The following is a 17749-nucleotide window of genomic DNA, read 5'->3' on the forward strand; positions in this document are numbered from 1 at the left end:
TGGCGCGAGCGCGACCGTTGGAGGCCTACAGCAGAATACGTCAATATAAATCAGTCTGGGAAAAATCATTTGGGATGGAAACGGAAGTGAGGGAAGTGGACAGCCCATAACTAGCGACACTATGTCAGCAAGTCCAGTGTACTACGGTGTTATTCATTTGTTTACACATGTAGGCCTAATTAATTGCTTAAACTATAGAAACAAGCTATTTAAAAACATTGAAATATAGAAAATATAGTAGAACATTATTATCCATCTTTAAAGCTTGAGTGTGTAATACTAACATTTTGTGGCTAAAACCTATTTTGTCTTTGAGAGGCCTGTCTAAGTGAACTGTGGATTAAAGCAGGCATTTTACTGTCTACCGGGATATGTCAATCCAAATGCACGTAATGCCTATGTAGGCTATACATAAAAACACGAATCCATAAAATTGTCTCACTTTATTCTAAGCTGGGACAAACATTTGAACAGCATGAGAAACCCTGAGCAAATATAAATACACCAATACAGTTGGATATTACATGTATAAGTTACTCTGCATTGCATACAACCAACCTATAACCCAATTGCAAGATAAAATAATATATGTGGAGGACCATATTTCTGCAGACATTACCCCTGAATGTCAAGAGCAAACAGCACCATCAGGTAAGCAGAGTGGTTATAAGTCAGTACCATGTCCAGGGAAGGACCAATCAAAAAACACATCACATGGTCTCCTGAATGTCATACATTGCAATGTAATCCAACGTAGGCCTACATGATTATCTACTGGCTAGACAGAAATATATGGGAAACTCATGCTGATTCTGATTGTGCAGTGAAATACAATACAACACGATGACTACATAGAGAGCATGCATGAAGAAGATCACAGACAGACAGGCCTGCTTCATCGCCAGTTGGACTGGGGTGCATCTTAACGAAGTCTGGCTGATTGTACACATTTCGGTTGCCATGCCAACAGGCTTCCGAATAGCTTTGACTGTCATATAAAAGCAAAATAGCCTAGGCTAAGACCATGCCACAATAAAAAAGATTTTTTTATTATAGTCTATTTATAGATCAAATTTAGCATTATAGAAAAGTGAAAAGTTGTGACAAAAGTAGTATGAAAAGTATTCAACAGCCACAGCAGTATATTCCCAAAACACATGTAAATTGCTATGAGGAGTTCTTTGGGAAGATACATGAAACAGGTAGCGTTGCAGGCCTATGCATCCCAAATAGAGACCACCATTTTGAGCACATAAACTAGGCCTACTTTACAAACATAATTTCAGTCCAATGTACAAGAAAACAACAAAAGTAGTAAACGTATCCTATATCATTTCCCAGTCACATAAACACGAAATGTGTTCAGAACATTATGTCTTGCTAAAAACATTAGGAGGTAAAATACATCTCCTTGGTCAGCATCGACACAACGCAGGGAATTTGTTTTTTAGCATCGAAGCCCGGGTCGTTGGTGGCAGACACGAACTCTACCGCCACCTTGTGGTTCACTCGTGTCAGGATGTGTAGCAGCTCCAACTCTTTTGCGTATTTTGTGACCATCTCACACAGTGACTGTATAAACCAGGAGCCGCTTGTAGTATTTCTCCACGAATAGTAACCTGTAGAAGCATGCGTTGCAGAATGAGCGTTGAGGTTTGAAACACAGCGATACAAGGGCAGTTTGCTAATCCTTCTGCTGCTTACAACCTGTGCCAACCTTATTCTGAAGTCAGCAAAGGTGAAGTGCTCTGTAGGCATTAGACTTTCCACATAAGTGCATGTCACACAGCGCATAAATACCTTTAGCCAAAAGGTGTTAAAATACATGCTAACTATCAAAAAACTGGATGTATTGCATTATAGTACTTTCAGAGGAAAGAGGTATTATTGTTAGGTCATTAAGATACATATAATTAATCAGTAGGTGTTATGCATCTTGCTCAAGGATGCCTACATATAGGCTGTTGACATGGGCATCAAACCAAGAACCCTTTGGCTGGGGGTTGAACACCGCAGCCACTAGACCAGACCCAACCATACCAGGACCCTACCTGGGGCTGTGGAGTACGCATAGAGGAAGTCGGCCTCCACAGGGATCTTTGTTGTGCTGTAATCCGGTCCACTGTCCGTTTCAATCCCTCCATCCAGTTCTGTCCCTCGGCAGGCCTGACCGGCAACAGGAGTACAGTGACACACAATGAGATAACATGTTGTATACGTCTTGTATACACAAGTGAGTAAGGGGGACCTTGAATTTCTGACAAATCTCCGATAGAAATACGTTTAGGCAGGGAACATTGTAGACCATATTCTACCATGATACACACTGTGCAGTAAAAAAACATCTCAAGTTTGGAAGCATTTCAAAACCTTTAAAGACGATAAAAAAAGTAAAATGCTAACTGTGTCAACAGCAGCTGTCTTATCATACCACTACGCTTATTGTGAAAATTATGCTCTCGGTCAGCACTAGTTAGTGCATTTTCGCTGTTTTGATTAATTGAAGGGTGCCGCATTTGTTTTTCAGTCAAACACTTCTACATTCACTTTATCTATGGGGGTTTTGTCATGATTGAATGTGATAGATAGATAGATAGATAGATAGATAAACTTTATTGTCTGTCACGAGTGACAGAAATTCGTCTTTGACAGGCTTGTATAAATAAACACTAAGAAACAAACAGACATTAAAAACAACAAGTGTGCGTAATGAGAGGATGGATGGAAAAACAATAAACGAGCTTCAAATTTTATATTTCTGAGTTATCATTATTATATATGTAATGACATACTGCATAGACTTGAACTCACGACAGAGGAATAGTGAGCGTCAACATACCTGAATGAAGAAGAGTTTGGGTTTCCCCACCAGGGACCTGCAGTGGTCGCCCCGGAAGAGGGAGGTGAGGCTCCTGAGCTCTATTGGGCCGTCGGTGCCGAAGAACACGCCGTCGTCGCCATGGCTCAACAAGACACAGACAAAGGACGCAAAATCACCGTGGTCGTCACCTGCCGCTGAAAGAAGAAGAGGTTCATTATGACGCTTTAATCCAAAACAGCAACTAACTGTGATATCACAAACAGGTCATGAGGAAGCAGTTAAGGGGGTTAGAGCATCTTGCTCAGGGATTATTACAGGTAGGCTGCGGACCTTTGGGATGGAACCCGGTACCTTTCTGCTGGGAGCAGATGCCCTAGGCCTACTACATATTCAATGTGTATTTGTAACATTGATTTTTAAAAAGAACCACGACCGGAAATATAAAAAACATAATAAAATGAAAAGCATAATACTGATACAATCAACAATATATGCAAGAATATTAATAGATACATTAAAGGTACACTGTGTCATTTTTTCTCCCATCTAGTGGTTCAATTTTATTTCGCATTCAAACGAATATGCTCTCTAGCGCCTTGCGTTTTCAAATGTGCGTTGCAACCTGTTGGAACTACGGCAGGCGGCATGTGTCAAGATTCTAGAAGCTATGACAACAACATGTCTTCAAACAACACTTCATCAAGTTTTGTTTCGGGTGAACAGGTACGTTATTTCAAACAAACTTCAAACTGCATTGAATAATTAGTGTGAGCATGTATGAGTAATTACTCCTCGAGCAAGATAGTTAATTATGTTCTCATGTTTATATCGTTTATTGGTAACATAGCTGTCGCAGTATAGCGACACTTGACACATGACGAATACAATTTTTATTAGTAGGCTAGAATTGATTGCTCTACTACAACGCATGAACTATGTGCTAATTAGTAATGAAACATTCTTTATCCGTTTATTTTTCGATGTCCGTGCATTGTCAGAGATCATCATCAGCGCATCATTCAACGCTGGTAGGGAGAGGAAGAGGGAGAGGACAGAGAGGCAGTGGATCGGTGGGAGTTAGGCGAGGAGGACGACGAGGAAGAGGAGGAGAACGAGAGTCACAACCACGACGACAAAGACACCCGGCAGCTACAAGAGAAAATCTTGATAGGATTACGTAGTGCTTTTTGTCCCTCTCGGCAGTTCATCGTTTTTTATAGACTGGAAGGACATTGAAGCCTCCGTAGAGCTTGTTCGTCCTATGTAAATGCAGATAAGTGATTCTTCACTCAGGAGGATAAGTGAGATTGTTGGCAGAGATAATTTTACACCAATGAGGACTTATTTATGAATGAAGATGTTGATTTGAGGTAATAAATTACTTAAAATACTACACAGTGTACCTTTAACATTCAGCTGTAAACAAGTGTATACATTTAGACATTCGAGAAACATCGCAGTTGCTAGGTGATTGTGCTGTTTTTCCAACCGTGTGACTGCACAACACTTACTTACCAGCACGTAAAACCTGTTGGATCTGGCCAATGCTCTGGTCATTGTACACCTGTACTTTGTAGCCCAACTTTTTAAACACCTGCATTGCATTGCCTGCATCCATGTCTGTACCATTCCGTTGATTCATGCCTTTGAATACAGAAAGAATAGAAAAGATTAATTCACAATACAATAGAACAAAAATGTTTAAGATGTTAATAAATACTGCATATTGTAAATACTGCACAGTTCACACCTAGAACATTTACTCTAACCCTAAGGGCTACATCAATACAAATACAATTTATGTAATTTGTATAAATTTGCCCCAATCTTAGTTTAAAAACAAGAAAAATATGAGCCTGTATTATACTGATCTGATATATGTTACTGTATACAGTTAGATTTGTTTATATGCATAAACGGTGGGTTCCGCAAATGCAAACAGACACGTCAGCTGCAGACTATGAACAGTTGAAAAATAACATTCAGTCCTGTCATAACAGTGAGGCTAGATGGATACCAGTTCTTCTGTCGAAGTTCTTGTTGTTGATGATGATACAGCGGCCAATGCAGGGGTAGTTGAGACTGTATCTGAAGCTTTGGGCGTTCGGCTTCGGCTTCGAGTCCACATCCATTGACCCCGGCGTAACCGAAGACGCCTGTAAGCTGAACAAAGGTAGTCCGAAACACAAATGCAGAAATATTATTTTTTTTAAACAAACGCAGGAGAGCATTTGTACAAATGTCGAATCTATACACGTTGTGCAGTGTTGTATCATCAATACAGCACACACAGTTTGTCAGGTAGCCCATTAAATATCAAATTGGCTTAACTATGGGACTCTTTGAAAACTACATAATCCCAATATTTCTTACAGTAGCTTTAGGGAAATACTTTCAGGATACAAAAAAAATATCAAAGAACCGTATGATAATACTCTTACTCTTGTTCCCCGCAGTTCTTCGCGTCTGGACAATCTACTCCTCCGCCGTTTGCAGACATGATTTTTACGGACCAAACAATACTTATTTATTTGAAAGATAAGAAACGATCGGACTTGAAAGATGAGAAACAAACTGTAGCCTTATGCCTTAAGACGGCTGCCCGTGTGCTCGCCTTCCTGGTTGGTCTTTGTTGTAAACGCCCTGACGTAAACAAACGATGCTGTCCTCGTAGCTCACTCTGTTCTCGCTCTCCCGTGCGCGCACACCGTTATCCAGCGGTCACGCGAGAGTGGCAGTTCTCGGTGGCAGTGGCAATTCTCCAGGCGAGTCATGTGGCCAAGTGCCAAGTTCATACCTTGCATTGTAGACTGTATAAAGCGCCCTAAAACCAATGGTTACTGTTCAACCAACTTTATCTTCGTAACATGGTGTAGGTGGTGTACCTAGCACCATAACTATTAGCTATTACTGTGCTATTTATAGTCGTAAAACCTGTCTAGCGACACTGGTTATTTGCTTCAATGCTTGTAATGTTCTGTACTATCCATGTGTTCACTGATTGTTCGTGTCACGAGAAGAATGAAAGAGTGCGATCTCGTGCGATTAATTCACAAAAGCTGTGTCATAGAAGATCTCATCATGAATGCAAAAAATTGCATTACATTTTAATAAACCTCAGCTCTAGTGTGTGACTCTAGCTCTAGTGTGTGACTAAATTTCAAGGAAATAATTGAAATAGGCAAAGTTATATAAAACACTTGACAAAACTTTTGTTACTATATGTATCCTTTACTATAGACATGGCATGAACATTGTTCCTACAAACGGTAGGTTAGGAAATAAACAAGCATTTTACAAGATGTAAATATAAAATATTTTGGGTTAAATCCAGTCAGTTGTTGTATTTGGGCCATTTTAGCCCACACAATGTGTTCCTTATGTTGTTTACTGTATATTCTACAACAAGTGTGCAATACAATCAATTCAACATAAACAATGTATGTGATTTGCTGAAATAAAATGCCAATTACAAACATAATGATTATAAAGTTACATTATATTTTTGTGTTTGGACAAAAAATAAAGGACCAAAAAAATGTAGAGAAGCAAGATGTCCAGATGTTTCATACAGATTAGACAAATTGATAAAGGGGCAAGTCTGTAAAGAAAAAGTTAAAAAAAAAAAAAAAATCCTGGTATGACTAATAAACGGTTTCGCAAGATCATTATTTATATAGAAAATTAAAAGGAAAAACATGAGTAGGACATTGAATAAAACAAATTGTTTGATTGTGTTCCACCACACTGTATGCTTTACAGAGAGGGACACACATACAGTATATACTAATGTAGATAATCTTTAATTATAAAGAGCTAGCCCAGCTAGTAGTTAATTCACACACACACACACACACACACACACACACACACACACACACACACACACACACACACACACACACACACACACACACACACACACACACACACACACACACACACACACACACTCTGGTTTTCTATAACTCCTTTTTCCAAAATTTGTGTTTAAGTACACTTTTAATATAAAACACAGCTTTTCAATCATCAATCAAACTTGATTGAAAACAAGGAGCACACGGTTAAATCTGTTCTATGCTCACACACAGACACTCCACACAAAGTATTTCCATTCAGATGTATACATCACTAGGATAGAATATAATAACAATCTGCATTTTCTTCTATAAATAAATAAAATTAGGTTTCAGGAAGGACATGTGGAATGTAAACTGAAAGAAAAATAAGTATATAAGATTTAAAATATATATATTTTAAATCTAATATTTACCCTCCTGAAAACACACACACACACACACACACACACACACACATCTACATGAACATATACATTTTCCCTCAGGGACTTCTAGCATAATGCTATAGGTTCAACTACAAACAGACTGAGCCACAATTGCAATTTGTGCACAGTCAAGAGAGATGCAGGTCGAAAAAAATAGTTGTGCAAAAATGTGTCAAGGCTTTGATATACTTAAAACAAAATCGAAACCGGCGTGTGCAGGGTACTCAGCCCAATTTTCGACACAAGCCCCGTGTTCGACAGTGTGAACAATGTCAACACGCAGATTTAGATTTTCTTCCACGTACGTCGGGGCCTTAACTACCACAGTGGGCCTTGTTTTGCAGAGGAAGAGGATGTCCCTACTCTAAGTGTAAGTATCTAAGTGGTTGTAATCTCATGTATGTTGTGATTTCCCCCATTGCTATGTTAAACTCAGAGGGTAGTTTCTTCATATTTTGAATAAACTGTAAACAACAATTACAGATGGGTTGTTGATCTAGTACAAGTGTGTACATTTATCATTAAAAAAAAAAAAAGGTACAGAGTCCATTTTTTATTTTCACACCGCAGTCATTCGACTCTCGAGTTATTTAACTTTTCAACCTAGAACTTCTCTGTGTGGTCACTGGTCATGACAATCTATTCTACCCTCTCACTTCCCCATTCTCATAAACCGTGAGAAAATGAAAATGGAAGTATTTGTGCTTTACTCAGATGGACCCTGTACATATCAACTGGTTAATCCTCTCCTCTAGTATGTGTGTACTGTATCTGTATCCGCTCAGCAGCAGCATGTAGAGGGGTTGCGCTGGTTAGCTTCCTCCATCAGAAGATGTCAGCACACATGTCCCAGGATCCTTCTTCCTTGGCATCCCAGTAGCCTCCTTTGTAGACGTGCAAGCTCTCTCCCGAGACGGGGTCGTCTATCTTCTTGAACCAAAGTGCTTCATAGTTATCGACGTGCTGGGCACCTGGGGGGAAAAAAGCAAAAATTAAAAAAACAAATTAATTGGAATCCATTCTCCGCTTTCTCCAGGTGAAGATCTTAGCAGGATTGGAGCAGGAGATTTAGAGGAAAGGAGCCGGATATCACTTGGCTACCAGGGATCAGGGTGAATGGATGTTGGGGTACGTTTACTCCAGTCAGTGGATTCGATTTTTCAGTCCTCCTCACTGTATAGAATACGGTGTAGTACTATAGGTCACTTGTAAAGCCGTACAGAGTCCAAAGTCCTAGTGTTGCAGAAAGGCCAACTGGTTTTGGGATTATTGAATCCATAAACTGGTTCATGGCCCTCCACTCTCGTGCTGCTGTAACGTGATTTTATCCTTTGGGATTTGATTGGATCAGTGTTAAAGTATCACCAAGCTTCGCAGCTGTTTATAGAAGTGGGAGCAGAACATATAATTATATTATTCGAAATGTGGAGCCTGCTAACACTGGTATGGGCTCGTGTATGATCCTAGCATCAGGCAGACATGACATACTATGTTAACTCTAAAGTCTATGACTACTTGGACTGCTCCTAGAGAACAGATGGAGGATTGGAGAGGTAAGGGATTGTCTGATGTTACTTGCATTTGATCGGCGCACCATAGGGACCTTCCAAGCCTTCGGCTACAGAAGAACAACAATATGGAGACGGTTTTCAGAATGGAGGGAACGATGAAAACAATGGCTGGTAACACCATTCTAATGACAGACCTCCACAAAGCTTCGGCTTTCACACCATGTGTGCAAGCTGAAGCTGAATATATATATATATATATATATATATATATATATATATATATGCATGTCTAATAAATAAATAAAACAATATTCTATAATACTGCAGTGTTGATTATCTCCAAGATGTTTTAGATATCTACCCATCTATCTATATGTCTTTGTAAAAGAAGTACGTCTATAACACTGTAGATTGTGCAATGCCAAAGATATTTGATGTTCAGCTGGTAGCTGACATGATATAAATGGAAGAGTGAGAATGGAAGCAATTTCACTATGTTGAAATGTCCTTTCAGACACAAGAACATTCCCTGTTCAAACAGTGGCAGTAACACAAACCGGTTCAGGCAGGGCCTATGTGATGGATTTTAAATAACACACAGTGAACACAATCTTTTTCCCAGCTGTCCAGTGACATAAACTGACAGGCGTTAAAATTATCTATGTCAAGAGAGGAATACTTGCATAGATAGGATGGGTGTGGTCCTTGAGAAGCTGTCAGAAAGAATAGTTTGGAAGGCATGTTTGGTACAAATGGACACAAAAAGGACTGTGAGTGATTTGATATAGAAAAAAACAAGACATTGACAGAAGGAACGTATAAGACAAAAGTGGGGAATCATGAGATGGTACTTGCATGCAAGAGGCGTACTAGGTGGAGAATCCTCTGGGTTTGCTGTACATAAAAATAAGCGAATAATTATTGCAGAAAGGAAACAATAAAAAAAGCTCCCTAAAATATAGAGTAACAAACAAAGTTGGAGAAAACAATTTGTTAAAGTGAAAAAAATTAATTCTTTAGAAGCTTTGCTAATCCAATGCAATCTTGGATCACATGAGATGCATTCTGTTTTGGTCAAATCAAGGCCAACAGCAGTACACATCAAAACACAAACGGATGCAAAAAAATAATCAGGAAAACCAACTGCACAACAGTATTTTCTACTGAAGGGATACTTGCTTTCATTTGAAATCTCACTTGCTTCCGTGCCAGTTTCGTCTGTATCGGCTATATGGAAAACAAACGGATGGAAGGACAACAAGAAGATGAAAGAGCATTTAGCAGCTGCCTCGCAAGAGCAGATCAGATTTGTATGTCGCAAGACAAGAATAGATAGAGGAACAAGACAACTGGGGGAGGATGGAGACTGGATACTTGCATTTCAAAGCTGGGTTAGTTTCGCCATCCTCACTGACAGCTTAAGGGAGACAGACAGACAGACAGAGACAGACATGGGAAACAGACACATGGAAGCGTTCACAGAAGAATGAAAGGACAGACTTTGCATGCGGTGAACCGACAAAAAGCTGCATCATGCATGTTCTCGTCATTAACCAAAAGAGACAAATGATTGGATTTATTCCACTCACAGCGCTGTACAGTGTGTGTGTGTGCGTGTGTGTGCGTGTGTGCGCGTCTCCCTCACCCTCCCCCTCCCCTTCCCCTTCCTCAGGGGGGCCGGCGACCACGGCGGCCGCCCTCTCGCGGCGGACCGTGCGCTGCTTCTCCTCCAGCCGCTGCTTCTCGGCGTTGGCCTCGTCCCAGCGGCCCGCCTCCATCAGCCGCTGGTCGGGCCGCCGCCGGCTGTCGGTGGGCGCCACACCCTCCTCCGGCTCGTTGAGGGTCAGCGCCAGGCAGGAGAAGTAGTACATGGTGTCCGCTCCCTCCCTGGGCAGGAGAGGGGCCGTTTGAGTCATTGATGTATTGCTTCTCCATAGTGACCGGAATAGTGATCAAATGAGTTCTATATGTTATACCAATGGTTTTTTTTTTATTGGTTGCAATGAACAGTAGTTGTGGTTCATAGGGACATCTACAATTTAGGTATAAAATAGAAAAGAGACGCTCTGAAAAAGTGTGAGAAATGAAAATGCGAAAAGAAAATCAATATCAGTGATGGTAACGGTGTATGTAATAATATGTAATATCCATTTCAACACAATATGAAGGCATACACGACGAGGACCAAACTCACGGCAGAGGGTTCTTCTTCCAGATCTCTTTGGACTTCAGCGTCTGGTACACGGTCCTCTGTTTGCCCTCCGTGCCGTTCTCCCCTTTGCTGCTCTGCATCACCCTGGAGAACTCCATCTTCTCGTCCCACGTCCCGGACAGGACGAAGTGGGCCTTGCCGTCCTTGTCTGTCACCACGCCCGTGACCTGCCGATCAACAGCAGCTTTTAGGGTGACTTTCATGAGGAATTCCAGGCAACTTCAATATTTACTAATATTTCAGAGGCACATTTGTCAATATGTGTGAAGCAATATGTATGAAAACGAGTTGTGTTGATTACATATTACCTCAGTTAAACATAAAAAGAAAGAAATAAAAAAGAATATGCTACGACCACAAAAACCATTATGTGTTGCTGCTTAGAATTTGTTTTTTTAATTCATTGACATAGTTGGGAAATTGGATTGACGATATATATCGGAATATAAACCATACAAACAAATCTTTCCAGGTGAATGAAGAGTTTTAACCACACATTATAGCACGCTTTATACCGGCAGGCAGTAAATTTAAATGTATTCAGTGCAATATTTCTATAAAACAACAGGACACAGCAGTGTGAGTAGTCTACCTTTCTGGCCACATCTCTGGAGAAGTAGCTATAGGGGGCAAACTTGAGGTGGCAGCGATCACCTGTCTGGTGGTTCACCACGTCTATCTCTCCAGACTGACCCAAAAGGAGAGAGACAGCAATGTTTTTCTAGCTTCAGTAAATAAACACACATTACTTTGCACCAAATGAGCTCTGGGGTTTGCAATGAATTATATTACGATGGATGAGCATCACACTAACATTTTATGAAAAGCACACACTTATTTTTAAATAATGTATCTTGAAATTAAATTATAATAATTACAAATTAAACCTAATCATCGAATCAAAGTGTCTAATTGTTGATTCAATCGTCTCATCATTCTCTTCCGCCACATTCATAATCCATTTCCTTCCTTCCCTCGTCCATGAGAAACATGTCATTCAAAACGCTACCAACCTGGTCAATCCACAGTTTGCCCACAATGATGTTATGCACTGTAGTGGTAACCTTCTTCCAAGAGTAATGGTTGTTACTCTTCTCAAATAAGCACTGGATGGACCCTGTGGACACACAAAAAGGCTGATTTAGAGAGTTCAATAATTTTAACCTTATGGGTCCACCAACAATGTATCTCACAACATGAAGGATGCCAAGAATGCATAACCAATGTTTGTGGGCGTTCTAGGGCAGGAAAAATACTTCTTGGGCCAGGATGGATAAGGAGAGCACCTATAACTTCATACTACAAGTGATCCTCGTTCACCCACCCAAAGGCATGATGGAGAGGTATTTCCCTCTGAACTTGCTGGCCAGGGAGATCTCCTGTCTGAGGGTCCAGCCCCGATCTGAGACAGCATGGTGGGCTGCGGCAGGGGGGTGGTGGCTCACCTGGGAGGGACAGAGGCAAGAAAGAGGAGTGTGTATTTAAACCTTACCAACTAATGCTACTATTGGAGGCTTTCAGCTATTTTACCTTTTCCAAAGAGAGCTCTATTTGTAGACAGTAGACTGCACCCAGAACCTTTCGAATGGGAGTCAAACACCCTAACCACTAGACTAATTCTGATCATTGGTGTGTGATGCGTTGATTTTTGAATAATCTATCATGATAATGACACTCACAAAACAATGCAAACATCAATACACATTTTCCCAAAGAGGGGAAAGCATTTATCAGCATCAAAGCAAACAGTTCCACCAGACAGAACCCAGGGCTCACCTGTTCACACAGGGAGCGGTAGCCGCACTCCTTGAGCCGGTCCAGCTCGTACGTCTCTCCCAGCAGGGGGTTGAAGGGCTTCCCCGTGCGGTGCACGGTGGTGGAGTACGAGGAGACGGTGAAGGCCGCCACGTAGCACAGCTGCTCCAGGGAGCTCTGGCACTTGGCCGCCTTGTCGAGGAGCTCATAGTACTCCAGGTCCTCCGACAGCCGTTGCAGCATGGACAAAGGCTCGTTGAAATTGACCTGGAATTTAAAAAAAAACAAAATGAACACAAAATGAATGAAATTCTTCTTTTCGTGCCGTGATTTTGGTCGCGTGGTTGATTGTATTTGTTATACTTAACCTTTATTTATTTAGGAAGTCTAATTGACCTGTTGCTAAGCTCCACCCTTAGAACGCAGAAGAGCCAATGACATTCCAGCCTCAACTATACTCGGACATGAGCCACAACTCCATTGAAAACAACAGGGAGGAGGCATAATATAACAATTTAATGGTGGATTTATGTTGTTTGTGTAAAAAGATAAACATGGTCAAACGATGTGCTTGGGGAACATGTAACACGGACAGTCGGTATCCCGAGAGGCTGCAGAATCGGGTATATTTCATCCCTTTTCCCACAATGGGACAAGAAAAAGTGTGTAATGTGGATCAGACTGTGCGGCAGGCCAGAATACCAACTGAATTTAAGCTTGTCACCTTCTGTATGTATTTTAAAGTTTTGAATATACCCCTCCATAGCGTAATGTAGTCCCTTTTGATTGCTTCTGGAAGAAATTAAATCATTTTTCGCCCAACTTCTCCAAAACCTGCTTTGATATACTGTCAGCTGACATTTTTCCTCATGTTTTTGTTATCTAGTCTGGTTTGTTTGTCCGAGTTCATCATGGTAACGACGGGGGCCGAGTCTATCTGAAGGGATTCTTGAGCGTGACGCCTAACCCCTACATGCTTATTAGTAAATAATAACTGGTTTGCTGCATTGTCAAATATTGACTGTAAACAGGAAAGGAAATACGTGGCTTACGGGCATGGGTATCTTTGACAGCTCTTTGCCAATGCAGTTCTTCATGATGCTCCACAGGTTGAGGGAGTAATTGGGCTTGTCTGGAACGCGGGTCCGCCTCTGTCTGACTGGCTCCAACTCCAGAGAGTGGGGAGACTCGGGATTGGATGTCAGAGACTGTTCATCAAACTAGCAGAAGAAAGAAGGATGTGGTTGGTGTGGTGGTTCTGCCATCATAATAGTATAAACACTCTTTATAAGGAACAACAAGAAGGGATAAATGCAGAGGGTAATGGCAAGCCTTTTTTTTCTTTCTATAAAATCAACCCAATGTCAATTCATTAATTGAATCTAATATTTGGTCCAGTTTGCTGGATAATGCAGTTCAATCCTTCAAATATTCAAACTCATTATGCCGTAGAACAAGAAATGATCCCACAAATGACACATGCAAAAGCATCATCCTAGTATCCACTCACCGACTGATCGTCCATGCCAAGGTCACTGCAACTTATCCCACTAGCGTTGCTGCCAGACCTCCTGACGAGATGACAAAGCCATACCATTTAATGAAATCAATCCAAAACCATTCAAGGGAAACCAAGGATTGGGCATTCGCCAACCCTGCAACAACATCAACAACAGGTTCTGACCTGTGGTATTTAGGGTCGGCGGGGACAGTGATAAAGGCTGCAGGGTCTTCCATGGCATCAAAGAACTCGTTCTCGTCATCCTCGTCACTGGCGTCACCCTTTCCTGAGTCGCTAGACCCTGAGGACCAGAGAGAGAACAGTTGGATGAATGCGTGCAAAACACAACACCTGTTCAACCAGTTACTACAGAGCAATTGTCCAAAATATGGACAAAATATATTCATATATCATTCATTTGTAGATCACCACTCTGAGCTAAAATGTACGGGTTGAGGTAGTTTGTAGAGTTATTCTGAAAAAATTAATATCAACAAAAACAAACCAATACAGATAGAGGTGCATATGCGAGAGCTCTACCCTTGTTGTCCATGGCTGAGTTGCTGAGCGAAGAGGGCAGAACTGTGGCCCCTCTGAAGGCCCTCTCTAGGTGGTTGTGCTGCTTAGCCAGCTGCTCCAGGGTTTCCTCCAGGCGTACTCTCTGGTCCCGCTCCGCCTGCAGGGCTTTCTGCCAGCGCTTGCTGTGGGTCTGGGCCAGGCCGAGGAAGTCTCTGCACGCCTGCGAGGGGGTAGGGAAGTGGTGTGGGTGTTTGATTAGACTTCTAGAAGAAAGTTTCTGGGTTAAATCCCCAGTGTCTGCAGCCTAACCTGTAGCTATCCTTGAGCATGCCTTAACCCCTCCCAGCGCCTTAATGACAGGTATGAATTGCTGAATGATGCTTTGGTATCAATAAATAATGTAAATAAAGTCAATAGAACTAAATAGGACCACAGTGGTATACAAAACTAAATGGAATAAAGTTGCATGGGGGAATGCACCCGCCGCGAGTTCCCATTGCACTGCAGAGTAACTCACGTTGATCATGGCATTGGAGGTAATGCGGAACAGCGTGGCTCTCTCCGTCACTTGTTTGATCTTGTCACCCATGGGCCCCTGTATGCTGAGCCCCTCCAGCTCTGACAAGGACCTGGGGCAGAGAGGTAGAAGAAAAGAACCAAACACATCAACGAACATGCAGTTTGAGCCATTTCTAATCAGTTAAAAAAAGGTGCTTTAAGCATTATTTATTTGTGTTAAATGTTTAATAGCTTTTTATTCCGACAGCCATCACTGATATAGATTGTTTGGTTAATATCACAGTTCTCCCAGTCCCTCCACTCTGTAGGCGAAGCTACCGATTCCAGCACTCCGACGAACGGCTTAAACAACCAAATACGGCAAGAGAATCAAACAAGGGCACATAGAAAGAAAGAAAGAAGAAAAATAAAATGCTAATAAAAAGGTGTAAATAAAAAGATAATAAAAAGTAATAAAAAGATAGGAGCCATCATTTTTATATTGTTGTAGCCTTCAATCGGTCGACAAACATGTGGTGACGTTGAGAGGAGGAAGGTAAGAGCTAACTGCAGAACCAGACAAAACGAAGAATGTTGATAATACCAATCAGACATGCAGATATAGAAGACAGAGTGGGGGGGGTCACTGACCTTTGCAGGGCGGTGCCATGCTTGGTGATGAGGTCATTGCAGGTGCAGAGATCCTCCACCTTACAGCCCAGCGTGCGAAGAGTCGACTGGGCCTCCATGTTTCGACTGCTTCCACTTGGTGCGGAGGTAGGCGGCGATGTGGGATCTTCGTCGCCAGAGTCGTCTGTGGGGAAAAAAAAAAAAGTATGACCTTCATAGTATGTCCTTCATAAGGAGCCTTATGTACGAGTGATGTTTCAATGGTTTCCCCTCAATCTCACCGGACTCGGCCTGCATATGGACTGCTTTTGCCTTGGCCAGCTCCAGTGCAGTGATCCAACGCTGCCGCTCGACCTCCGAGCTGGCCTTCAGGTGGTAGGTCTGGGCCCCGCCATTCGAAATGACAAAGTTACAGGAGTCCTCCACAGCAATGTTGGCCGTGGCCAAGTTGATGGTCCCTCTACATGTGTGGCCCATCTCTGCCTGGGTTCTGTGGACAGTTGGAATTGTTATAATGGACCTTTTGAATTATACAATTCAGTATCTTCTTCTATTAAATCAGAATCATTAACAAAACGGTAAAAGTAAGGCATGTATCAACAACATCCATTTAGCGAAACAAATGCATTATTAAGATTAACTTAAGCGATTATATTACTATAATAAGGTAAATTGGTACGGGTCTTCAGAGTTAAATGTTATTATATAATAAATACTGTAAACATTTTATAATTTCGTCAATCCACCAAATTTTTGGTCAAATTTCCAAAGAGTAGGTCTTTATGCGAAAGAAGAGATGTTTGAGTGGGTGTTTAACTAACCTGTAATAAGACAGAAGGCCATTACTCAAAACAAACCACCGCCGCTGGTAACCTTTTATGTAGTTGGTCCATTTGAAGAGCCAACCCTTGTACGTGTCTCCAGGGGTAGGAGTAGGTGATTTAGGTTCCGACATCTCTAAACCTCTTGGCGTTACTTTGTCCTACGCCCTGTTGAGATTAAAAATTAAAAAATACATTTTTCACCAGTTATCAGGAAGTTGTATTAACCTACAGGTCTACAGATTGTGCCGATGTATGCTTACTACGATAATGATAATAGGATCAATATAGGATCAATAGCAGATTATACTAGACTTATAGTCATATTATACATCAAAGTAAACATTCGTGTAAAAAGAGTGGTTGTAGCCTACAAGTCTACAACATGCATCGTTGCTGTTATATTATTATTTTATTGTGCGAGTCGTGTTGTATGAGTAATGATAACGTTACTGATACCAGCGACAGCGTTATGCGAAACATACGAAAACAGTTTTGGCTTGATCAAAGTTTGGTGTGACCACAATAATGTCAATTGCTGTATGTCTCGGCTTGTTTATAATGCTATTTGGGAGCCTAGCTTACATGGCCTGGTTGTGAACACAGGAACTTTAGGGACACTGGCTACTACTAGATAATCTGTTTAACGGACTCTAGAAAATATAAACGAATAGTGTGCTAAAACATCAGGCTATCCAAGTCACCGGTATGGCAAAATACACAATCCGTATAGTTAACGATTAACCAGTGTTATGAGTTGGGAAGTAAACTGTAGATTACAAATACTAGGAGTTTCCCGTTAGCTTGTTGTATGTTACTAACATAAGCATTAGCCATTAAATATAGCTTGACGTTAAGTTACAGACTAAAGCACCATAACATGAACGGTTCAGTTCAATTACACAATTTGTGGGGTCTTGCCACACCCCATACCATTTGCATTCATTATAGTTACCTTAGAGCTCGGCCATTAAACGCGATCTTGTTTTCAGCTGATGCTAATGTTAGCTTAGTACCTTCCACATTAAGTGCACTGCAACAGCTAGCCGCACCAGTTAGTTCCGTTATAGAGCAAACCTTTAAATAACATATGACAAGGTTACATTTGAGAACATTTGTCGTTATCTAAATAATTTAATGTACGTTGGAACTAATGTATACCCTATTTGGATTGTATTCATATAATAATTTAACTT

The 17749-nt window shown here is 41.2% G+C and overlaps 2 protein-coding genes across 2 annotated transcripts; both read right to left on the bottom strand.

The window, feature by feature from the left end:
• Positions 1 to 474: 474 nt before the first annotated feature.
• casp3a (caspase 3, apoptosis-related cysteine peptidase a) lies at positions 475 to 5436 on the bottom strand. Its single transcript, XM_084465785.1, has 6 exons — positions 5263 to 5436; positions 4839 to 4984; positions 4337 to 4465; positions 2840 to 3015; positions 2052 to 2166; positions 475 to 1619 (listed from the first exon to the last, which is right to left on the bottom strand). The coding sequence occupies exons 1-6, from the start codon at positions 5319 to 5321 to the stop codon at positions 1390 to 1392; spliced, it is 855 nt and encodes a 284-aa protein (XP_084321911.1). The 5' UTR covers positions 5322 to 5436; the 3' UTR covers positions 475 to 1389.
• A 626-nt stretch (positions 5437 to 6062) lies between these two features.
• Positions 6063 to 17572, bottom strand: LOC311340878 (oxysterol-binding protein 1-like). The gene is given in 16 exon segments (XM_084465777.1): positions 6063 to 8077; positions 10263 to 10504; positions 10812 to 10996; positions 11422 to 11517; positions 11843 to 11946; positions 12154 to 12274; positions 12606 to 12851; positions 13637 to 13804; positions 14095 to 14155; positions 14269 to 14386; positions 14626 to 14824; positions 15122 to 15233; positions 15754 to 15957; positions 15959 to 16222; positions 16554 to 16721; positions 17509 to 17572. Coding segments are annotated over 15 exon segments (2400 nt in total). The 5' UTR covers positions 16688 to 16721; positions 17509 to 17572; the 3' UTR covers positions 6063 to 7931.
• Between the last annotated feature and the right edge of the window lie 177 nt (positions 17573 to 17749).

Source organism: Micromesistius poutassou (assembly GCF_964030765.1).
Source record: "Micromesistius poutassou genome assembly, chromosome: 3".
NCBI classification, from domain to species: domain Eukaryota; kingdom Metazoa; phylum Chordata; class Actinopteri; order Gadiformes; family Gadidae; genus Micromesistius; species Micromesistius poutassou.

Coding starts and splice junctions, on each gene's coding strand:
- casp3a (XM_084465785.1), bottom strand. CDS start 5,321: ATGTCTGCAAACGGCGGAGGAGTAGATTGTCCAGACGCGAAGAACTGC. Junction 2,167..2,839: donor CCAAACTCTTCTTCATTCAG/GTATGTTGACGC, acceptor GTTGCCGGTCAG/GCCTGCCGAGGGACAGAACT. Junction 1,620..2,051: donor TGCGTACTCCACAGCCCCAG/GTAGGGTCCTGG, acceptor ATGCTTCTACAG/GTTACTATTCGTGGAGAAAT.